The 24,618-nt window shown below is 37.8% G+C and overlaps 1 protein-coding gene across 5 annotated transcripts in view; it reads right to left on the bottom strand.

Annotated features, from left to right (window-relative positions):
* ATP8A2 (ATPase phospholipid transporting 8A2) overlaps positions 1–24,618 on the bottom strand; it is an 865,734-nt gene that overhangs the window by 18,737 nt on the left and 822,379 nt on the right. The window contains exon 35 of one of the 5 annotated variants that reach the window (XM_074216188.1): positions 1–24,618. This exon is cut by the window's left edge and continues 3,871 nt beyond it. The exons of the other annotated variants lie outside the window; for them this stretch is intronic. Coding sequence (XP_074072289.1) covers positions 24,588–24,618 — 31 coding nt within the window. The 3' untranslated portion in view covers positions 1–24,587. 5 annotated transcript variants of the gene reach the window in all.

Genomic DNA, 24,618 nt, shown 5'->3' with positions numbered 1-24,618 from the left:
AGGGGTTTGCCATTTCCCCTGCCAATGTGCCCTCATTTTACAGATGAGGAACAGGCAAATTAGGGGTTAAGTGATTTACTCAGGGTCACAAAGCTAGTAAGTGTTTGAGGCTGAATTTGAACTCCTGTTTTCCTCACTTCTACTCTGGTGCTCTATTGTATTCGTTCTCCTACTTTTCTTTAAAACAATTTTTTTTATTTTTGCTAAGTGCTAAGTCCTGCACTGTTATACAATACCCTATTCTATTTCTACTTTGGAGATGGCCCAGGGCTAACAATGTGCTCTTATTCTCAAAAATTAGTGCTATCCTTATAGAAGGAAGGGTGAATGTTCTGGTGGCATCACAGATTTTGAGCTGCAAGGGACCTAATGGTCATCCTAATACAACCTACCAAAGACTTTCTTTTACAGAAGAGGAAACTGAGTGATGACTTCTGTTAGCATGCTGCCCTTGAAGTCACAAATGCACAACTCACAGCAAATTTGCTGAGCTGGATAGGAATAATTACAACTGGTCTTTGGGATTTTTGCTCAGTAGCTATTCTTTTCTAACAAGAATCACAGCTGAAGCATTAACTGGAGCTCAGACTTACCTTTTTTTAAAGAAACACTACCTGCACTTCTCAACTGATGGAGACAGAATCAGACAGCTTGGAAAGGTTTCCTTGAGAAGTCACTTAGTCTGACATTTCCTTACTTTCAAGCAGGGTCAGAACCTCTAAGGAACCCCAGGTAAGGAAAAACTATTTCTAGGCCATCAGTGAATGATATTCCACAGTGGCTCTGTGTCACCTCACTGCATTCTTTAGTAACCAGGAAAAAGAAATGAGAAATAGTAAGAGTGTGAGACCAAGATCAAAATTAGGGTTACCTTGGCATAATCATTGAGTAATAAGAAAGGAGACCAAAACAAGGTAGGAACTCTATCTGTAACTGAATGTATTCAATATAGCTTCTGTAAGTACTATTCTAAGTAGTAATTAATGATTTACTACCTTTTAAACCCTTTGAAGTCAAGAAGAATGTCTTATTTATCTCTAAAAATTTTTTTAAAAAAGTTTTATTTATTTAAGGCAATGGGGTTAAGTGACTTGCCCAAAGTCACACAGGTAATTATTAAGTGTCTGAGGCTGGATTTGAACTCAAGTCCGCCTGACTCCATGGCCAGTGCTCTATCCACTGCACCACCTAGCTGCCCTTTATCTGTATATCTCCTTTGTGGCTCAGGATAGCACCTTGTGGTCAACATATATTTGTTGCCTTTAGCAACAAATTATTTAATTTTATCTTCACAATAACCCTGAGGAGGTACTATTGTTATTATTATCCTCATTTTGCAGATGAGGAAACTGAGGCAAGCAGAAGTTAAATGACTTGAGGATCACACAACCTTTAAGTATCTGGGGTTGAATCTGAATTTGGGTCTTGCTGTTTCCAAATCCAGTTCTCTGTTCATTGTGCCATATAGTTTCCTTAAATTCTATGCCAACCCACAAGTATTCCACTCTTCTTTCAAAACCTGGTTTAATACTCATCTCCTCTAAAAAAGCCTACCTAACATCATGTGGCTCCCAGGTTTAAAAACCAATGATGGTCTTGTAATCCTATTATCACAAACCTAAATTCATCTGCCTATCTTACAAAGTTCTCCAAAATCCACTCCACTCTTCACATTCCTTACACTGTTCCCTTACTTCAGACCTAGTCAGCTTTGTCTTTTCACCATCACATTAACACAATTCATTTTTTATCAATCCCTTTTGTTTTCTTCATATTTCCCCATAACTCTTTAATGCCCCTCCCTTTGACCTATCCAAATTGCACTCATCCTTCAAAATTGAGCTCAGTTATTACCTCCTCTATGAACCCTCAGAAATTTCTAGTCCTCACTGATATTCCATCTTTTGTGGAATTTCTATTTATCTCATGCTTAGAACTTGTTATCCTTTTGTCTTGTATGCATTGCTGATTGTTTCACGTGTTAGTCTGAAAGAACCCTAGAAGGCACAGGGTTGAATTCACAAAAGTTAGAACAAGTGATTTTGCAATCTGGAGCCAAGACAGATCTCAAAGGTCTCCTAGATTTGGCACCTGAAGAGGAACTCCCTCTATAGTAAGTCTGAAATGAGTCTTTCAATGGGAGACTTCTAGGGATGGGAAATTCCCTCGCCCTCCTCCGGGCAGCCCTTTCACCTCTGCAAGTCAGATAGTGTTGGGTTTATCTGTTTGTTTGTTTTTCGCATTTCTCTAAGTCACACAATATCAGTTCCTTCCAAAGATCCTTGTTTGGTGGTTTCATGTCTCCCCCGCTTCACCCCTTCTCCCCCATGCCTGGTGATTTCCCTGCAGATATATCTGAGTTTATCAGTGTCTGTATAATTGAGTGCCTAGGAGAGACAATAACACTCTGGATATGGTCTCTCTCACTGTGTGTGTGGGGGGTTACAGGAAGACTATCACATTGCCTTTTGGATGTGACCCTTCAGTTATACAGTCCAAGTTATTTTTCAAAAACTTACCTGTTATATTACACTGGGTTTTTTTTTGTTTGTTTGTTTTTGCAAGGCAATGGGGTTAAGTGGCTTGCCCAAGGCCACACAGCTAGGTAATTAAGTGTCTGAGGTCGGATTTGAACTCAGGTCCTCCTGACTCCAGGGCCAGTGCCCTATCCACTGTGCCACCTAGCCGCCCCTGTTGTTGGTTTTAATGGAGTTTTCAAGACACTAAAATTTACAATTTTTTTGTCATGTGAACCATTGTCTAGCCCCTTCTTTTCTCTTCTTATACTTAATTTTTTTTGGCAAGGCAATAGGATTAAGTGACTTGCCCAAGGTCACACAGCTAGATAATTAGTAAGTGTCTGAGGTTACATTTGAACTCAGTCCTCCTGAATCCAGGGTTGGTGCTCTATCCACTGTGCCACCTAACTGCTCCACTTAGTTAATTTTTTGAACTGAATTGTAGTACTTTATATTTATTGCTGTTACAATTTATCTAATTAGTTAAGACCTATTGTTCTAATCTTCTGATTCTTCTTTAGAATCTCAGTTTTGTGATCCAGTGCATTAGTTTCCTCTTCCAACTCACCCAAGTTACTGATAGGTTAAGCATAGAACCCTTTGACATTTGTTCTAGAAATCTTTTTTTCAGACAAATGTCATTCAGACAATCCATTATTCATTATCTTTTTTTGATATAAAAAAAAAAGATTGGTTGCTCAGCTAGGTCCAAAGTCATCTGAAATAAAATCATTTAACCCATCTCTTTCCATAGCACTATGACTTCTTAGTAGGAGCTTAAACTAATCTCCATTAAAAAAAAAAGTCACAGGACCATAGGATTATAGATATAGACCTGGAAAGGAACTCAGATTCCATCTAGTTTAATTCCTTCCCTTTACAAGGGAGGATGCTGGGGCCCAGGGAGGCCAACACAAGTAATAAATATTAATGGTGGGTTCTGAACCGAAGTCCTCTTGCTCCAGAGTCATTACTCTTTCCCTACTGTATCATGAAGTCTGGAGCATGAATTAAACTTACACTCCACCTTTAGGGGTTGGAGAAATCAAATTCTCCTCTTTTCCACATTTTGATCACACCAAGTCACTGTTTATAGTAACCTTCCCTAAGAATCAAAAGGGAAGTTAAAAAAAATAGATTTATTTTTCAAGAAGTTATCCCAATGATATATTTAGGCAAAGTATATTGGGGGGGGGGGGAATAGGAATTCTTAATCCAAAAATGCAAGAAAATACCTCTACCTTAAAAATGGTGGATTTGTGCATCCTCAAATTAAGAAAGGCTGGTATAGAAAGTAAAGCGCCAGAGGGTTGAGAACCAGTCTCTAGGGATAGCCACACAAGACAGACTCTCGCTTTGGATGAATTTGAAAAAGGAAAGAGGATTTACCCAGTAATGCAATGAGACATCCTTTTGACCTAATAGCCAGGGTTGCAACTTAAATCAATCAACTAGAGTCTAGGTGACTAGATGGGGGAGGTGCCCAGTAGGAAGGTAGGTCAAAAAGGAATAGGCTAACCCCAAGGGGCTATGCTGTACTGTCACTCACTTCCCCTGAGACAGTAGTATAGCAGCAATTTCTAAAGATGGTTGCTGCTGAAAAGTAGTACCATATTAGCCTCTTTCTGGGTTAAAGAAAAATCAGTAACTCCTACCCCCCCCAAGTTTTTCAGCCCAGTTGGATTCTATGAATTCTTTTTCTATTTATGTTTCTGTTCCGTTTTCCCCTTTCAAAATGGTGCTAATAAATGCTATCTAACTATTGTATTTAAGAGGGGTGGGTGGAAAGAAACTCAAATACATCTCTTCTAAAGGCACATTACCCAAGGGAGAATCAGTCTATTACAGGCAATACTGTTTCTGACCTCATTAGCTGAGCAGGCAAGGTAGAATTTGAATGACAGCCCCGATGCATATGGAAACCATTGCCTCATGAGTCTTAGAATGAGGTAGTGATGCTTATCTCAAATGAGGGAAGCCATGGGACTAGGAGCCTGGGTGGTTATGAAAAGGTCAGGTCCTAGTCACTAGATTATAAAGGAAAGAGAAGTGAGTATGACATTTAGGAGAGGAGAGTGGGCAAGAGCCATCAGCGACAAGATGCTGTGGAGGTAGACAGACACGACAGTAGAGAACCTCCAACTGAAACAGACACGTTTGGGAATAACCTAAGAAACCAGAAATCAAGGGAAGGAGACATGCTTAAAAAACCAGTGGTGATGACCCAGAGATAATTTGCATGATGCTGCTCTACCACTGGAACAATATTTGCAGCAAGTGATGAAAAGACAGGAGGAAGGGCAGAGGGACCTCATGGATTGGAAGCCAAACCTGAATTTGAATTCAAATTTTGGCATTTATGAACTTTGTAGCTCTGTGCAGGTCATGGAGCTTCTCATGCCTCAGTTTTCTATCTTTAAAATGAGGGGGTAGGGTCCTACATCCTTAGAGACCTCTTCCAGTTCTAAATATATGATCCTATGAGTTTAGAGAACATTAGCATAATATCATTCTTTACCTTCTTCTCATGGCTAAAACAGCTTCTCCTACTTTAGAGAGAAAATAAATTGCACCTTAATCTTGGGGTAAGGATATGAGACTTTAGCAGTTTTAGGTGGGGAAAAGTTGCTTTTGGTAAAGAGAAAGAAATCTGTCCTAGGAGGAGTTTTGGATGTAGGGTTGTATATAATAAAGGCTATTTCAGCTAAGATAGTTTTACATATGATATAGTACTGTGATATATTGTTTTGTATAATGAGAGCTTAAGCCCTCTTAGATTGAGTTGGGAGTAAAAGATGTTGAACAAATAGCAGGAAAGAGTCAAGGGACTTAGATTTCTTAAATCCACATTTTTATCTAAACTTCATTGGATCTGAGATTTGAATCAGTTTAGGGACTTAAATCAGTATTGATCTCAATCCATTGATGCCTTCTTATTCTGTGAATTCTTTTTTTCTTTTTTTGGCAAGGCAATGGGGGTTAAGTGACTTGCCCTACACAGCTAAGTGTCTGAGCCTGGATTTGAACTCAGGTCCTCTTGACTCCAGGGCCAGGTGCTCTGTCTACTGTGCCACCTAGCTGCCCTCCCATCTTGTGAAATTCTAATCAATCTAAGGATCTGCCACCAAGGATCTGCCCAACATGGTAGGGGTTTTCCTCTTGTTAAGGTCTTGTTGCATTTTATGGGTACCAATGGGGCACTTAGGCCATCCTTCTGTTGTCTCTAGCTCTTATTATATGAATAAATGTCACAAAATGTCAAAATTGAAAGGGATCTCAGAGGTCTTCTGGTCCACTATGCACTTGAACAAGAATTCTGGCATTTCTCCTGGAGTTATTGGGCAGTAAACACCATATTAATCATTCCTCAGTCCTTTCTGAAGCCACACTGGCTCTCAGGTGGGTGCCCATCTTCCAGGTGAAGAATCAGTCTATTAAGGAAGGCTCTGGCAAGAATTTTGCCAACAATGACTAAGAGTCTTGTGCTTGTCACAAGGCCATTTATTCCCTATATACATACATACATACATACACACACACACACACACACACACACCACCTCTGGTCCAATCAGCACTTGAACTTTGACACAGTAACTGCTTTTATGCCTGCAGAGCACTCTGTCCACATTAACTTTAGGAGAATATTACTATGATGACCATTTTACAGATGAGGGATCTTTTTCCTTGACAAAGCCTTAAATAAATAGCCTAGTATTAAGTAGAGTCTATTTGCCAACTTGGACACATGCACATTTCTTATGCTTTTCATGTCTTCCAGAAGGATTCTGCAAATTGATGTCATAGAACTCAAAAGAGGTCTGTAGTGGGAGAAATGTCATTTCTTCCTATTCAATTTGTTGGTTATGATCAAGTATAACAGTAATCTTAAGAATAAAAAAGTAAAAAGTAAAAATGAACAACAAATTGTGTGAAGGAAGAGGATGAAGAAATTTTCACAACATGAAGTTACTCCTGTTAGGTTGACCCCTTGTCAACTCTGTGACCACTTTCAGTGCTCCACAGATATATTGACCAAGAGAAGGAGAAGAGCCAAAGGTTATTAACCTATAAATATTTTCTAATTGTGCTTCCATTAGACAGAAATGATGAAGGTAGCTACTGATATGGCTCTACCAATAAATACCAGGGTAAATGACTGGATGAATTTTGCCAAAGAATTTCTTGCTCCATATTCATTTATTGGACACAAATATATTTATGGAATTAAAATGAGCTACCATTGAGGAACTATCCTCCTGAAACAGGGACAAAATAATTCCATACACTTTTCAGACTTCTAGCAGTCCTCCTAGGGCCAGTTCAAAATGAAGCCTCACTGACAGGCTCTGGGGGCCAACAATAGATTCAGTTAGAGATGATGAAAATCATCCCAATACCTTCTGACAGGACCATATTTCTTATTTTTATTTTTTTAAGTTTTATTTAAGGCAATGGGGTTAAGTGATTTGCCTAAGATCTCATAGCTAGGCAATTATTAAGTGTATGAGGTCAAATTTGAACTCAGGTCCTCCTTACTCCAGCACTCTATCCAGTGGATAGAACACTGGGCCACCTATCTGCCCCAAGGACCAAACTTCAAGAAAGTGATTAGCCTTGAATTTTGCATCCTTGTGCAGTCCTGGTGATAGAAATACACACACACACACACACACACACACACACACACACACACACACATGCAAAAATACAGGATGAAAGTTCCTTGAGGGAAGAAGTTACTCTGATTTTGTCTTTGTATTCCTAGTATTATAGCATCTAGCACATAGCAAGCAAGAGCTTGATAAATGCTTGCTGATGGACTGCCCACAATTTCATCATGCTTTAGCTTATCAACAAACACTAATTTCAACTATGGGTCTTCTATTATGGGATCTTTATCCAATGACTCATGAACTGATAGGCTGATGAAACAAATGAAGTCTACCAATGTTTTCTTTCTGATGAAAGAAACTGGAAGACAGAAGGAAATTGCAGATAAATAGAAATATGATTTATAAGTTCTAAGAGAGGTAAACAAAGGAAATGGAAGAACTGATGTTATTCTGGGTTTAAAGGAAACAAAAAAATAGCATTCCTGAGATCCTCAACCATCTCATTTTATAGAACTTGTGAGGAACACTAAGAAAAAAAGACCACAATGAGGATAACTGGGCAACTATGTGGTGCTACGAATAGAAAGTTGAACCTGGAGTTGGGAAGACCTGAGTTCAAATCCAACCTCAGACATTTTCTAGCTGTGTGATCCTGGGCAATCACTTAACTCTGATGACCTCAATTTCCTCATCTGTAAAATGAATGAGAGAAAGAAATGGAAAATCATTCCATTATCTTTTCCAAGAAAACCTCAGTTGGGATCATGAAGAGTTGGACACGGCTGAACAACAACAACAATACACAACAAAATGTGAAAATTGCAGTTCCAGTGCCAACATCTGCAGATGTTGGAAGAGAAGTAGAAAAAACCTATGAAGGATGTGACAAGATTTTCCAGCCAAGTAAACACATAATTTACTCCTCAGGAACTTCAGTGCAAAAGGAGGCACAGGGGTTGATGGTGAAAAAATGCATTGGAGAATAAGGGTTTGAGAAACAAAAGAGGCCAAAGGCTTGCTGTAGTCTACTTAGAAATCTTGAGTATATATTATGAGATCTTTGTTATGGGAGAAAGTCAGAAGGTGCTGGGTGATATAAATATACCACACAACAGTGATAGCTCACATCCACATACGTTACAGTTTGGAAAACATTTTCCTCCCAATGACACAGTATTGATTTGCATCTGTCTCCATTTTAAAAATGGGGAACTTGAGATTTAGGGAGTGGAGGGGACCTGTTCCTTGGCCAGCATTACTAGTAAGCACCAGACCTGGAACTTGAATCCAGGGCTTCTGATTTGAATATTTATCATATCTCTTACGTAAAAAGGTATAAAGAAGAGGTTTTGGAATAGAGAAAGCCATGGGTCTGCAGTCAGGAAACCTTGAGTTTAAATCTGGCCATGGATACTTAATATTTGTGTGGCCTTGGGAGAGTCACTTAAATGGTTTGCCTCAGTTTCCTCAACTGTAAAATGGGGATAATAATAATGACATCTACCTTCCAGGGTTATGAGGGTCAAATGAGATATTTGAAAAAGTGTTTATCACCATGGCCTGTACATATCACTGTGGCTATATACGTGCTAACAAGTATTGTTGTTACTAATATTATTATTATTATAACCAATTACTGTGATAGAATTGAGCAAAGAAAAGTTAAGTCAAACACAAGGGCCTATTTCTGAGCCATGGGGGAAACTCCCAAGGGAAGGGGTAAAAGTTTCATCATTGGAGGCACTGAAAATTAAATCAGACAGTACATTGAATATGCATAAGCATGAAAATGGCTAAATGATCTAATAGGGTTGCATTTATTTTTTTACTAAAAAACAAAACACTACCTTCCTTTAAAACAAACTACTTCCACCTTTTCCAGTTAAACTTAAGAAAATTCAAATCAAAGATGAATTGATGTTTTTCTGTGAATATAAGAATTTTTAGGAGAACTCATTTTTCAAGGTTCTTTAAGGTCCCAATGCCTTTTATTTTCTTCCCTTCCTACCCCACCAAAACAAACAGGCCTTCAGTCTGGACTACAAACATCTGTCTTTACAAATTCAAATGAGAAGCATCCAAACAAAGAGAATAATTCAAAGCTGGCCACAATGTCCCTGGGGTTCATTTGTTCAAGTAATTAAAAAAAGATGAGCTTCACCACCAATTAACCTAGAGAGCACTAATTAACGTTAATGAGGATTCAAGGTGCCTGGCAGAGTCTGACCTCCTTGTCCTGGTGGAGATCACAGACAGGTTGATGGCTAGAACCAGGCTTACCAAGAGGAGGAGTTTAAGGTGGGTTCAGGTGTGAGCTTCAGGCAATGGCTCCCTGGGAATCCTGAAAGGCAGGGGGAGAATTCCATACAAATCTATGGACATCTTGTCACACAAACATACACAGATGTGTCTGGATGTTGTCCTACATATGCACACATGTACAGATAGACTACATATGAAATAAGCATGTTTCAGCTACATGAGCAAGCAGCATATGTCCATGATGTCTGGAAGCTCAGGCTCAGTTGGGAGCTGGAGTAGAACAGATGATGTTCTCTCATCATTCTCCCCCTCCTCTGCAACACCCCCCCCCATGAATCTATTTATGTTCCTAAAAAATTCCAGCGTCTAGTAACATCACCACAAATATTTGAAATTATTTGTTTTCCCATCATCCCATATGAAGTAATGCAATATGGGCAGTCAAAACCTACTCAGAGTTGTTTTTAAAAAAAGCCCTCTGGCAGGATGATTTGTGGGCACCACGCCTGCCAGCCCATACCTTCCCTGTCTGAATATACAGCAAACATAAAATAGACACAGGTCTCAACGACTTGGAGTTGTCATAAAAGGCCCCAGTATCACAGAATGCTGGCTGAGCCAAGAACGGAGGCAAATAAATATATAACCGCTTTTCTCATCGCTTGCAGAACGCTTTCCCAGCACACTGACACCTTAGCTTTCTCCCACTCACAGGTGATACTTCATTGTGACTTAAAAGTTCCTCCCTGAAGAGCTACCACACAAGTCACTCTTAGGTGATAGGAACAACTGAGGAATTGGGAGGTCCAGGCTTATTACATCCTTCTTGGAGTCACAGACTGGACACTTAGGCATTTCAGCATGGCTTTCTTGATCATTAATGTGTGATGGATTCCCATTAATTTAGTAGGTCATGCATTTCACTATCAATAATCTTGAACCAACTTTTTTTCCTTTCTTTTTTTTACTCATCACTCTGTTCCTGTCAGCACCTAGGTTAAATCTCCAAATACTTCTCTTGCAAATAAATTTGCTTGCACCATCCTGTCCTTTTTGAGAAAGTTATATTCCTTCAAAAGAAAGTGATTTTAATCAATGAACTCTCAGACTTTCTATATGGGAAGAGGGCTGTAGGGATGATTATTTGTAGCTTAGTAATGTTAGTGTTGGTAATGAAAAACATTGGGGAGTTTTAGGGAATCTTGGATTTTTTAACTTAAAAATATATATTTCCCACTGAATTAGGAAATAGACTTAATAGAATCAATTTTTGAAAGAGTTTTAACAACAAGACCAGAGAGGTAAAAGTTAGGTGGAAATATAAAAAGGAGATGGGATATTGGAACTTGGGCCTGTGTCCCAGCCCCCTTTCCTTGTTTCTATACCATGCTCCCTTTTTAATAATTTAATTCTCCACTGCCTGGTATGAAAGGCAGCCCAGCACAGTGGACAGAAGATCCCATCTTAGGAGTTAGAAAAACCTGGGTTCAAATCTCATCCCTGACTGGTTTGGGATTGGATAAATCATTTAATTTCTTAGACCATAAGACCATTATAGCAATCTTCTATGTTTTTAAGTTGCAGAACACATGCTAATGAAGGTGGGTAAAGGAAGTTTCTTCCCTTTAAGTTGTAATGAGAAAATTATACACCAGGACCCCTCAAAATTGACTAGTATTAGTTATTCTGTACTAATCCTAATTTAACAACTATTCAAGAACTGCATCTGTAACATATGGTAGACTTAATGTGGTATCTCTTGATAGTTGGCTAAAACCCATGGTGGACAGAGGCAAATCATTAATCTTTTCATGGCATAATGGAATGAGTAATGAATTGGGAGTTAGGAGAGCTGGATTCAAATTTTTACTACTCATTACTTTGGAAAAGTTCCAACCTTTCTGAACCTTAGTTTCTATCTGCAAAAAAAGAGAAGGTTTGACTAGGTGATCCAGCTTAAAATCTTTTGATCCTCAATTCCTGTCAAGAATTCATTAGAGGGAGGTTTGCACATATGAAATAAATCCACAGAGTTGTAAAGATTTGGATTCACTCAAGAATCATAAACAGAGAAATGAGAGGTTTTGAGAGGTCATCTAATTCATTTCCCTTGCTCTAAACAGCACTAACAAAATTACTGGCAACAATTTTCTTAAAAATTTCCATGCTTATTGCTCCCCAAGAAGCATCTCCTCCATTCTCCAGATTTGCCCTGGTAGGCTCAGTTGAATTATCCTCTCCTCCTCTTTTAGGAGTTAGAAGGTAGAAAGGCTTACTGCAGTGGAGTCTACTACAGAGAAAGGAAAGAGAGTGCGTAAGTAGAAGACTAAGATGAAAAAGTCTCTCCCTCTACTAGAATAATTTCTATTATATTTTAAAGTAGCATCTAAGTTCTTAACCTAGTCTTTGCACCTTCTAAGTGACTAAAAAACCCCAAATTATGAATTGTGAGAATGTAACATAAGACTGTAAAATCAGTGCACTCATTCTGTTGTATTTTTTTCTAAATAAAAGTAAAGAGGATAACTTCTTTGCTTCTGGGGCTTCTTCTGGTTGACCTTTGATCTCAATGCTGGTGAATATCTCAAATTTCATAGAATTTTAGAGCCCAAGTATATTTCCATCTTTCCTTTCTAGGCCTCAAAGAGCTGAGAATAGAATGACATTGCCAGTAGCATCCATTTATTATTGTAAAGATTAGAAACAAGGGGTTTATTACCTGCTTGCTCAGAATGCTCAGAGGCTAAGGATGAGTCAGTGAGCAAACCAACTACATGACTCTGAAATCCACAGGAAGCAGAAAGTGATCTTTATTAAAAGATAAGTATTTAACTTGATGTGTTTTCAGAAACTATATTTTATCTGAACCAGGCTATTTTCATAATACAAATAATTCAATTTCCATATTAATACAAATTCTATATATTGCAGCAAAATGTCCTACCTGGTCCTGGCAGTGCTCTGAGGCCTGAAGACACTATTACAAGTATATATACATGTGCTGTGTGTAACTCAGCTGGCACAGTGGAGAGAGTGCTGGGCCTAGAGTCAAGAAAGATTCATTTTTCTGAGCTCAAAGCCAGCTTCAGAAATTTACTTGCTGTATGACCCTGGGCAAGTCACTTGTACTCTATTTGCCTCCCCTTGCTCATCTGGAGAGGGAAATGGCCAAAAACTCCTGTAACTTTGCCAAGAAAATACCAAATAGAATCAGGAAGAAAAGTAGGATAGGACTGAAATGATACAACAATAAGAACAAAAACAATAACAACAACCATAGTCACTCTTCAGAAAAAAAAGGCCTGAGGTCAATTTCTAGCATAGGGGCATTTTCCCAAGTTGCAAATGCTATTTTGCTGATGCAAAATAACCATAGTGAGGTTTATAAATACTCCCAAATGATATACATGCCTCCAAATAGCACAAGGATATGTATATAAAGTACCCTTGAGACATTGAAAACATCCTTCATTGTATGTTTGGGAGACCACAAGGAAGAATGTTCAACAAAGTGCCTTTCCCATGTTCTCTATCCAGGTGTGGTCTTCCTTAAGCCTGTTTCAGAAATATCAACACCAGAGGACTGACCAGGGAACACCCTTGAATGACCAACTACAGATAAGGACGGTATGCAAACGACTCTTAAAAGTTTTCATTTCTAGTCAGCATGACACTTGAATATAGGGGGCAGAGGATATGGTAGGGGCTGCAAGAAATTAACAACTTCTTGAAAATACAATTTGCTTTTTTTGAACACCACTATAAAAAAGCTAAATATGCCAACTAGAAGGATTTACTGTCCAAAATTATTCTACCATTTTTGCCTAACTGATATTCCTTGAGTAAGATTTTTTTTCTATTCAAAATACTAAAGACTATATAAAGCCACGTGTCTTGCATGGCTTCTAAATGGGTAAAAAAAAAAGAGCACAGAATCTCCAAATGATAAAGGATCTTGGCAGCTATTTTGTCCCTTTACCATCTCAAAAAAAAGTTATAGTCCCTCCTTTGCTGGAAAATTTTCAGGAAACAGGAGCCACCTCCATCCCCTGGGGGCCCATTCCACTTTTGTATAGTTTTAGTGGTGAGGAAGGCTGCCCCCAAGTCTAACTTCAGTTTACCTCCACTGTCCCTAGCTTTGATTTTTGGGGTTCAACCTTAGTCAATCTAATTCACTGCCATGATAGCTCTCTTCGACTACTTGAATAACAATATCAACAATAATAACTCGCATTTATAAAGCTCTTTTGAATTTGCAAAGTGTTTTGTAAATATTATCTTGGTTTATACTCATGTTAACCTTGGGAGGTAAGGAACTACTATTATCCCCATTTTTCAGATGAGAATACTGGGACAAGCAGAGAGGTTTATTGACTTGCACAGAGATACACTGTTGTTAAGTATCTGAAATTAAATTTGATCTCAGATCTTCCTGTCTCACAATCTAGCATCCTCTCCATAGCTAGCATGATTCCCCTAAATCTGCTGCTACAGAAGACTTTTCTTCTTCAGGTTCAGCCCTTCTTGTCCCTTTGATTGATCCTCAAAGATCTTCATCATTATGGTTGCTTTCCTCTGGATTCTGATTTTGATGGGTGGAACTGAATGAAATCTTCCAGATGGGTGTCATTAGAGGACTTCAGTAGTATTGTTGTCCTCTCTAGTTCTGGAGACTCTTTCAATACAACTTATTAGGGATTTTTTTTTTTACTGCTATATCAAATGATAATTCATATGGAGATTCTTTTTCAAGTGAGGTACTATATAGCCATATGCTCCCCATCTTACATTTTGTAGGACTGATTTTTTGAAACCAAATTTAATACAATTATCTCTGTAAAATTTTGGGATCCTCTCCTTTCCCTAATCCCTCCAAGGATAAATGGGCTCCCTTCCCCTCCCTATGATGTTGAGATTTAGAAACTTTACAGCTCTAATCAGATGACTCAGACACAATTTAAAAAGAATGAGAATGTTCACACTTAGCCTGGTTTTGCCTTCATGATAATGGAGACTTAGTGACTAAGGTGAGGCTAGGAAAAACAGATCAAACCACTCCTTAGTCTCCCATGGCTGTGTGGCCTTGGTCAAGCCACTTCACTGCTAAGTGTTCTCAGTTCCTCTCCAAAACTATATTCTACAAAAAGGGTCCTGAGGGCTTCCTGATCTGGATGTTTCCCATTCTATTGAATTCCTTTATCTCTATCCTTAGCTTAAGTCATCCCCTAGTCCTTTTTTGCCTGTCTCTTCATCTTTTAATTCTTCCTATATTTCTAGCAGATTCTCAGTTATATATTCCATAACCTTAATTTGTACCTCCTGACCTCTGTGGTGTTGCTTATTATTATATCTTTTATTTTATTAAAACAGGAGATTAAGGTTTTGACATGGTTGTTCAAACTAACTTCTGAATATAACTTTTTCCCCTCTATCTCATCAGGCCCATTCCTAAAAGAAAACTGTGAGGTCAAGTTTAGCCTCATATTTTATCTGCATTTTAATCCAAGTTTTCATATTTCCTTAGTTTTGCTCTGGTAACTCCAATAGTTCAAGGCAACCACAATGTCTATATTTGTGGCTCAGTCCATGTGTAAACATCGACAGTTTAGACATGGGAGGGGGCTGTCTTAGGAAGACTGTGAACTTTCCTCCTTTGTCCAGAATCTGTCATTCATAAGACTGGCCTTACTGACTGGATAACTTATTGCTTAATTACTGTGGGTCTAGAGAAGAAACTGTTTCCTTCTCCTGTCCAAGAAGGAACCCAAGGAGTTACTCATTAGTAAGTGTGAATATTACCCAAGTAACACCACCCAAGGAGTGTTAAGCTGGGCAAGGAGGAGGTATGACTTGGATAAACACTAGCATTATGAGCATAATACAAAAGGAAGATTAACTGAGCTCAGCTCCCCAGGCCATCCAGAACTCCAAGTTTGATTAAACATTCCCCCCTATTCCTTCCTTGACCCAGGAGCCAGGGACTATTTTGGCTTTCACTGAATCTCTAGAGTTTAGCAAGCTGCCTTGCATGTAATAGGCTCTTTACAAGGAAGGAAACAAGCATTAATTAAGATCTACTGTGGGCCAGACCCTATGTGAGGTACTTTACAAATATCTCGTTTGATCTCCACAACTACCCTAGGAAGTAGGTGCTATTATGATTCCATTTTACTGCTAAGGAAACTGGGCAAACAATAGTTAAATGCCCAGGGTCACACAGCTAGTATATGTATGCGAGGCTGGATTTGTACTCAGCTCTTCGTGATTTCACTGAGCTACATACCTGCTAAATAATAAAAGAGAAAAGTGGCAGCCTGGATTAGTGGCTAAAGATCTGATATCAAAACCAGGAAGATCAGGGTCTAAATTCTGCCTTTGATACATACTAGGGCACTGGGCAAGTCACTTACCTTCTCAGTTAACTAGGCAGCCCTCTGCAGAGGGATGTTTGGTGGAGGGAGTTTCCTTACCTGGAATTCTCTATACCAAAAAAATTCCATCTCTAGTCCCACCCATCTCTATCCTGATCCAGACAGGCATGGAACAATGGATTTTCAAGGTATCTAACCCATTACCACTGAAAAAATGTTAATGGTTTCTAGGCTATAGAGAACAAAAGGAAGAGTGCATGGTGCAGTGAAATCTGCTCAGGATGCTGTGGGTGTTCACAAATTCAAATCTGAATTCAAAATTACCCAGGATTTTCCTTAAATTCATTCTTTCCTTAAAACTGGTTAGTCCATTGCATTCAGTGAGTACAGGAGGGAAAGCCTAATCATCTTGCACACTAAGAACTCCAAATAAATCCATTTTATCTCAGGTATTTTGGGATTGCCCACAAAACAATGAGAAGAGTCAGGTTTCTGTAGGATTATGTCCAAGTTGTAACTCAATTTTAGGAGGGGTTTCTGGTTATCAGTTACCAACTAACTGGAATGTTTTAATTTCTGAGATCAATCAGAGCAGGAGGAGAGAAAGAGAGAGACAGACCCAGAGGAGGGTCCTTAAATTGAAAAGCAAACAACCTACTGATAATGAAGCAGAAATGTAATCAACTAAGATCTTCTGAAAAACCTCTTAAAGAACCATCTCTAGCTGGAATGTTTAATGCTGATATCTCCACTATGTAAACAGCATAATGAAATAATCTTTTCTTCTGTAAATCGGTCTTCCACTGCTTCTATTTGCTGACCATGTGGGGCAAATGCAATCGACATTTTACAAAAGGAGCCAAATGGTTCCTGGGTGTTTTCTGAAAGGGTTCAACCAACCATCAGCACTAATTAAGCTGTTGCTGAAGCTTGCCATGGGAGTGGAACTGATCCCACAGAAGTACATATTTGTCAGGAAAGATGGTAGTTTACATGTGATTATTGCTTTCAAGATAAAAGGCAAAAATGAGTGTATAAGGATCCAGAGTGCCCCTCTTGTATCAACCATTAGGGAACCTTAGTAAAATTTTACCATTTTGAAATAATGTATTATCTTCCCTTCTCTGTAAAAAGGCTGGACACCATACCTCTCAAGTATTGTGTGAGAATGCAGTAATTAAACCCTCACTATAGTACTGAGCTTTTTAACAAAATTACTTTTCCCACTTAAATCAACCACAAAGGCATTTGTGTTAATGTGAATTAAACCTTATTTTGCTTTATTTTACATGAATGGTAGTTTAAAGCTATTTTATTCATTAAAAACTGGACCAATGGACCTAAAGACCTCAGATATCTTTAGTTATATGTGATTTTTTGTTTCTTTAACTTTGACTTTCTTCATCTGGTTCCTGCATCTTTAATGCAAATATGGTCACCAGGAAATCCCATTTGGATAATCTAGTGTCATTTCCTGGACCATTCATTTCCTTTGTTTCACTAATGCTTCTTTTACCTGTTTCTGAGTTTTTGTCTGTAAGGATGGGGATTTAAATCAATCTCCTTTGATGGTCAAGTTCACTGTCCTATCATTCATTTAACTAAGAACTTTCCCTTATAATTAAAACTCTTCCTTCATCCCCTCCATCCAACTCAATTTTATATTAAAGTTTTGTACTAGAAATATATCTTATTCTTTTCAAATATTCCATGGAAGGCATTTCATTCATATTTTCCAATAAGACTCCTCTTTTCTGGACTATATTAATGTAACTTTCTTTTGCCCCTAATATGTTACTTTGCTCCTGACTGTTGGTAGGTTTCCCTTCATATTCTTTCTAGACTTCAGGACTTCATAAAATAATATTGTATATTTTTTCCAATTCTATTCTTGTTGAAAACAACCACGCATTTTTTTTTAGTTGTTTTTTTTTTTTGCAAGGCAATAGGTTTAAGTGGCTTGCCCAAGGCCACACAGCTAGGTAATTATTAAGTGTTTGAGGTCAAATTTGAACTCAGGTACTCCTGACTCCAGGGCCAGTGCTCCATCCACTGCGTCGCCTAGCCACCCCAACCTCAGCATTTCTTACAGGATACTTACTATACATAGATTATTTTAAGAATGCCAGTCTTAGATTTATGATTTCTGGATAGCCATCTATTTCTCAGTTTCTCTCCCTGCTCCCCCCACCTTCTGAATATGAAAATGACTTGTGGTATTCAAGTTACTCCAAATACTCCATCACTGATGCCATACTTGTTTTTTTAACTGACTTCTCTAGCTTTAGTAACTTTTGAATTTTTTTCTTTATTCCTTCTTAGATCATTGGATTCTAGCTCTAGAATTAAAAGGTCTTTAACTGTCTTTGAAGTCCAACTGACGCATTTTACAAATGAGGAAAGTGACTCAGAAGAGGTGACTTGCTTCAGTGTCATATTGATAATGTCAGAGGCAAGATCTGAATCCAGGGGTCCTCTGACTCCCAAATTATTAGTTCAACTACACTGTGGCTGCCTTCCTAAACAGAGAAGTTAAGTGATTTGGCCAAGGTCATACAATAAAGAGGGTGGAATGGGGCAGCTAGGTGACCAAGTGAATAAAGTATTAGCCTTGGAGTCAGGAGGGCCTGAGTTCAAAACCTGCCTCTGATACTTAATATTTACTTAGCTGTGTGACCTTGGGCACGTCACTTAACCTCACTGCCTTACAAAAACCAAAAAAATAAAAATAAAAAACAGAGAGGGTAGAATGAGTATGGTACTGGCATACAGGAGACCTGACTTCAAGGTCTAGTTCTGCTAATAACTGTTTGACCTTATGCAAGTCCCTGGAGATCTCACTTCTCTCTTTCATCCAATTGAGTGATTAGACTAGATGTTCTTCTGGTTTTGACATACCATCAAACGAATATAAATTGAATCTATGATTGGAACCCTAGTCTGATCCAAGCAGATAGAAAAATGTTGGTTTTAAGACAGGTTTGTTTACTAAAATTGTAGGAACATCTGAAAAAAGGGATTTAAAATTTAAGAAGCCAAAACAATATATATTTAAGTCTTTATTCAAAATATATTTATAGGTTTTTGAATTTTTTTGAATTTTATTATCAGACTAAGTTTGCAGTGAGAATAAATATCTTTTGTTTGGAAAGCTTACTGATGGACTTCAGACCCTGTCCCATGTTACACCCCACAATGGGCCACAGAAACACCATTGAAGAGGCCTGGACTCAGGTTCTAGCTTTTCAAATCCAACCTGAAGGTGAGGAGTTTGCAGTACTAGGTTGAACTACTTCAGCAAATACTGAATCAAGACTCCCTTTACTCTGCTTTCAAGGGCTCCAGTGAATAAGCTTATTCCCCTGTCCATGTGTTTGCATGGGGTGGGGGAAAGAGAGGGGCATCACCCAGCTGACTATGACTCTGTTTTCATTTATGAATACTGGAGGGGATGATAAAGAAGAAAACTTGCTCTAAGATGCTAAGCTAGCCATGCAGTTACATTTACAAAAACAAAAGAACAAGTTATATTTGTTGAAAAGCACTTAAGTGAAAGAAAATACCAGGGTCTTGTTGGTGAAAGGCAAGAGCAGGGACTAGGAACATTTGATATTTAAACTGAAGCAAAGCACAGAAAATTGTCCCTTCACTGCCCACTCCCATCTCCCTTACCCTCAAAAGTGATGATTAGAAGGGAAGGGAAGGTTTAGTTTGCAGATCTGAACTAGGTTTAAATGAGAGGCAAATTAAGTAACAAGGTAAAATTTCATCCACTAAAACTATTTTTCTTGCTTGTTGCTCTACCAATCTCCCTCCCCTCAAAAAAAACAACCCCAAAACAAAAACTTTTTTCCATACTTTTGAAAATGATCAAAGCATCATTTTATGAATTATCTTAATTAAACCACACCTTTTAAAAGAAATTTCTAAAAGTAAAGCCTTAACTTTTAACCTGAATTAGATAGTTTCCCCAACCCCGCCCCCTACCTCTTTCCCTAAATGGGAAATCCCCATAAGAGGTATTATACTGGAATAAAGGGAAGACAAAAAGTTAAGCCACCCCCCCAAAAAAAGTTAGAGAGGTAACTTATTTTGATTTTCTACAAAATATAGTGTAAAATACATCATTCATACATCTACTGTCCATTGTTGTTTAAAAGATATTGCTGGATATGATAGTTTGTGAAAAAATATATAATGTACCAATAAATGAGGGATACTTTTCTTTCTTTTTTAATCAAATTAACCAAAGGTTTATCTATTTCTTGATTTTCTCATAAAACAAACTCTTGGTCTTATCAATTCAATAGTTCTCTTGCTTTCAATTTTATTAATTTTTTCCTTTAATTTTTAGAATTTTTAATTTGGTATTTGAGGATTTTTAATTTGTTCTTTCTCTAACTTTTTTAGCTGTAATGCTCAGTTCATTGATTTCCTCTTTATTTTTATTCATGTAAGCATTTAGAGACATAATATATTCCCTAATAACTGCTTTGGCTGTATCCCGTAAGTTTTAGCTTGTTGTCTCATTATTGTCATTGTCTAGGATGAAATCATTAATTCTATAATTTGTTGTTTGATCCATTCATTCAGCATATTTTAGAATTCTGACTCTATTATTTGCTTACATTATGAAGTTATTTAGTTTTCAATTAGGTTTAGGGCTATTTCTCCATGGCTCGTTATTGTATGTGTTTTTTATTGCATTATGGTCTGAAAAGGAAGTATTCACTATTTCCACCTTTCTGCATTTGATTATAAGATTTTTATGCCTTAGTACACGGTCTATTTTTGTGTAGGTCTATTTTTGTGTACGGTAGGAAAAAAAGTAAATTCCTTTCTATCCCCATTCAATTTTCTCCAAAGCTTATCATGTCTTAAGTTTTCTAACATTCTATTTACCTCCTTAACTTCCTTCTTGTTTATGGTTAGATTTATCTAAATCTGAGAGAGGGAGGTTGAAGTCTCCCTCCAGTAGAGTTTTACTGACTCATTCAGCTTCTCTCTAAGAATTTGGATGCTATATCACTTGGTGCATACATATTTAGTATTGAAATTGCTTCCTTGCCTATGGTACCTTTTAGGAAGATATAATTTCCTTCCTTGTCTCTTTTAATGAGATCTATTTTTGCAGCTGCTTTGTCTGAGATAAGGACTGCCTTTTTCATTTCAGCTGAAGCACAATATGTTCTACTCTAACCTTTTACCTTTACTCTGTATGTATCTTTCTGCTTCAAATGAGTTTCTTGTAAGCAGCATATTTTAGAATTCTGACTCTACTATTTGCTTACGTTTTATGGGAGAGCTCATCAAAGTTACAATTACTCTTTATTGCCCTCCATGCTATCTTTCCTCTGTTTGTTTTTTTACTCTTTTTTTCACCTTGTCCCTATTTTCCAGTATTTTGCTTCTGAATACCACTTCCTTCAGTGTGTTTGCCCCTTATATCCAATCTCCCTTCCCTTTCTTTCCCTTTCCCTTTTACCCCTTCTTCCTTCCCTTTCTTTCCCTTTCCCTTTTGCCCCTTCTTCCTTCCCTTCTTCTGTCAGTTCCTCTTTTCTTCTCCCCTCTCAAAGGATATTATTAAATGAATTTAAAGCAAGGGAAAAATCATTTTGCTTAATAACCAAACACTGCTCTGCTTCCTTATCTTTTATTTTAAAACTTCTATTATCTCCTTATTAGGCAAACTAAAAATTCTTGGGTACTAGGATGAATAAGCCATTGATCTTGATGAGTAGAATTCAAGCCTGTTCTCTTCTCTGTATTTCTACTACCCAAAACACAGTTTTCATGAGAATTCTCTCTTTTGTCATAGGGTACATGTATCATCCTAGTTGAATGTAAGTTCCTTGAGGGCAGGAACTATATCTCCCATTTTTTCAGAACTCTTGAATTAAAACTTCCCCACATTCTGGCCTTTATAACAAGAATTGACTATTGCCTTACTTTAATTTCCTTTTTGCTTCTTCCTGTCCCATATCTCAATCCCTTAAGGTTAGTCAATAGCCACCTTTCAATATGACATCTAATTTGATAAACTTACTGTTTAGATATGTTAATGGGAAAAGAGCATGAGCTCTCTAGACCTTCCTTTCTTCTTTTCTATTCAAGGCAGAATTTACTGAGGAGTTCTTGAAGAACTTTCAGGTGCTTTGGGAGACCCTGCTCTGAACATCTAGGATTGATTCACACTTAAGACAAGGTACCTGCTTCTAATTCTGGCCATCTTGGGTCTTTTAAAAGGATTGGCCTCAGACATGCTCATTCTTGTGCAAATTGAAAGAATTCTCTGCTAAGGGCTCTTCATCTTTAATGACATGTTTGTTAGCTGCCTTCTCCACAAGAGACTAGATAATACCTCCCTCTAAACCCTATGTGTAGTAACCGGAGAGAAGTCTAATGATGCCTGGTGTCTTTGCAAAGTCCCTTCCAACTACTAGAGTGGGCACTGGAAAATCTATGGTTACCACAGATGTATCCTTCTTCCCTCCACTACTCTCTCATTAGATACAAATGGATTCCAGTTACTTATTTTTCTCCTTGGAAAGTATCTGGTTAAACATGAATATCAGAGGTGCCAGCAGGGGCCCTCAGCAGGTCTGAGAAGTGACAGCAGGGAAGCTATACCTCCATAACGGAGCTCTCAGCAATTATAGAGATTTTTAAACTATCTGGAAGGTCATGGTCTCAGAAATTTAAAAAGGAGAAAACACAGCTGAAGAAGTCCTCCCTCTCCCATACTCTGCTTTGCTCTGCCCAAGGGCAAGTACACCAATGGAAGCAGATATGAGAGAACTGAGCTTCACATAAAGGAGATAAAGAAGAACATTTCTGAGGCCAAAGTCAGAAGGCTATAACATAAGCATAAAGCCAACACTTTAGCAGACTGGAGCACTTTCTCAGTTATCTCATTTGTAGATGGACCACACAGAAAATCTGGGAACAATTAGGAGGAGAGAGGAAAAACAAACTCATTGGGAGGTGGGGTTGGGGGATGGATTCCTTATATCATCTTCATGCAAGCTATTGGAGCAGGGGATCTGTATGGATGAAAATAGATAAAAGAGCTTGCAGTCTGAACTTAGGAAAACAGGAGTCTATGAAAACACTGAACACACACCAAAAAAAAAATCACAAGCTACAATGTTGTTAAGTTTTTTTATGATGACTAGACAATATGTAAACATGAATGAGGAAGGTGAGCAAAGTCTAGACAGAGGCACATACAATGCAGGCTCCAACTTCCTTCTGAAAGACTGTTTCAATCTACTTTAAAATACTGAACAAGGAAGAACCATCAATAAAATTTTGTCTCTTTTCAAAAGTATCCCTGCAAACAGCAGAAATATATTGCTCATACTATCATAAAAAGTCCTGAATAAATATGGAAATCCCTTTAAATTTCCCAAGATAACCTTGAAAAAAAGTTAAATCCTTCCCTTTCTAGCATGTCCCTGCAAGATGTTTGGGGTTCTTTCCCTCTTTTTAAAAACTACTTTTTCACCGTTCCTATCCCTAATAAACAAGATGGGGTAATGGTAAAAATTTCAATAGCTAGTCATGAAAAGAACTGCCTAGAAGCCTGTAGGGTTTTTCAACATCTGTAGTTACAGAGGTAGAGCTCATTCTCTGATAGCTAATGTTCTGCTGTGGACCATTTGATGAATGATCAACTGATAATTTACTATTCATCCTGTGCTTGGCTACAATACAGAACATACCTCCATTTAAGAAACTTTTGAGGATTCTCTATAATAAACTAGGTACTATATATTGCCTTGATTTGTGAACAAATTTTTTATTATAATGATAAAATCTTTACTTTAGGGAGTGATTCAGACTTCAGAAACTTCTCACTTTACCTCAAAGAATACATAATACAAGCACTCTGTAGGTTTCCTTCTTATTACCCACTGACATGTTTGTATAGTCCTCAGTTTTATCTATATCTATATATTTTTATATGTATGTATGTATGTATGTATGTATGTATGTATGTATCTATATCTATCTATGTAAAGCTATTGAACATTTCCAGAATGACCATTCAAAAAACACTAATACCTATAGCTCTTCACTGGATCTTTTTTTCTGAGTGGGGAGGGTAGTTTATTACAAATATAGTTTATTAACAATTCTTTATTAATATCTTATTTTTAGCTTACAAAGAAGATTCCTCAAAATTCAATTATTGTGTCACTTTAGTGGTAATAAATCAAGAAATGGTGGAACTTTTATCTTTGGGCACTTTACATCAGTCAGAAGAAATTACATAAGAATTAGTCATGTCACTCTAGATTGTAAACTTCCTGCATGTAGAGACTACTTTGGTTCTTGACTTTGTCCCTCAGAGCTTGGTAGAGTACCAGCACATAGTAGGTGTTTAATAATAATGCTTGCTCGATTGTTAAAGAACTCTTTTCACGGAGCGATGTGCATAATTCCTTTATTTCCAAAAAAAATCCCAAGGTCGATCTTTTTAGGATGCGAACTTTTCCCAGGCACCAAGCTTTCTTCTCTTTGCTAATTTATGTATTTTTTTGTCAAATCTAAATTAATTACCATGACTGAACATGCTATGCAATGGTTCCGTGTGAACAAGGACTCATTTGCATGACCTAGTCTCAGAAATGTCTGGCCTGCTGGTGTGCAGAAGACAAAGGAGGTGAGAAGGTATGATCATTCTTTAAACATATACACAGAAAGAAGTTCTAGCTCATGTGACAGTCATGCTGCCACCAGGAAAAAAGAATTAATAAGCTCATCAGGCCCACTCCAAGTGGCATGGTAACAAGGGATGTGCATGGCCCTTGAAGATCAGCATGCTGAGGAATCCACTTTGGCAGCC

Source organism: Macrotis lagotis, chromosome 1 (genome assembly GCF_037893015.1).
Source record: "Macrotis lagotis isolate mMagLag1 chromosome 1, bilby.v1.9.chrom.fasta, whole genome shotgun sequence".
Classification (NCBI taxonomy): Eukaryota; Metazoa; Chordata; class Mammalia; order Peramelemorphia; family Peramelidae; genus Macrotis; species Macrotis lagotis.
The sequence above is the reverse complement of the archived record's forward strand: the minus strand, read 5'-3'. Positions and strand labels throughout refer to the sequence as shown.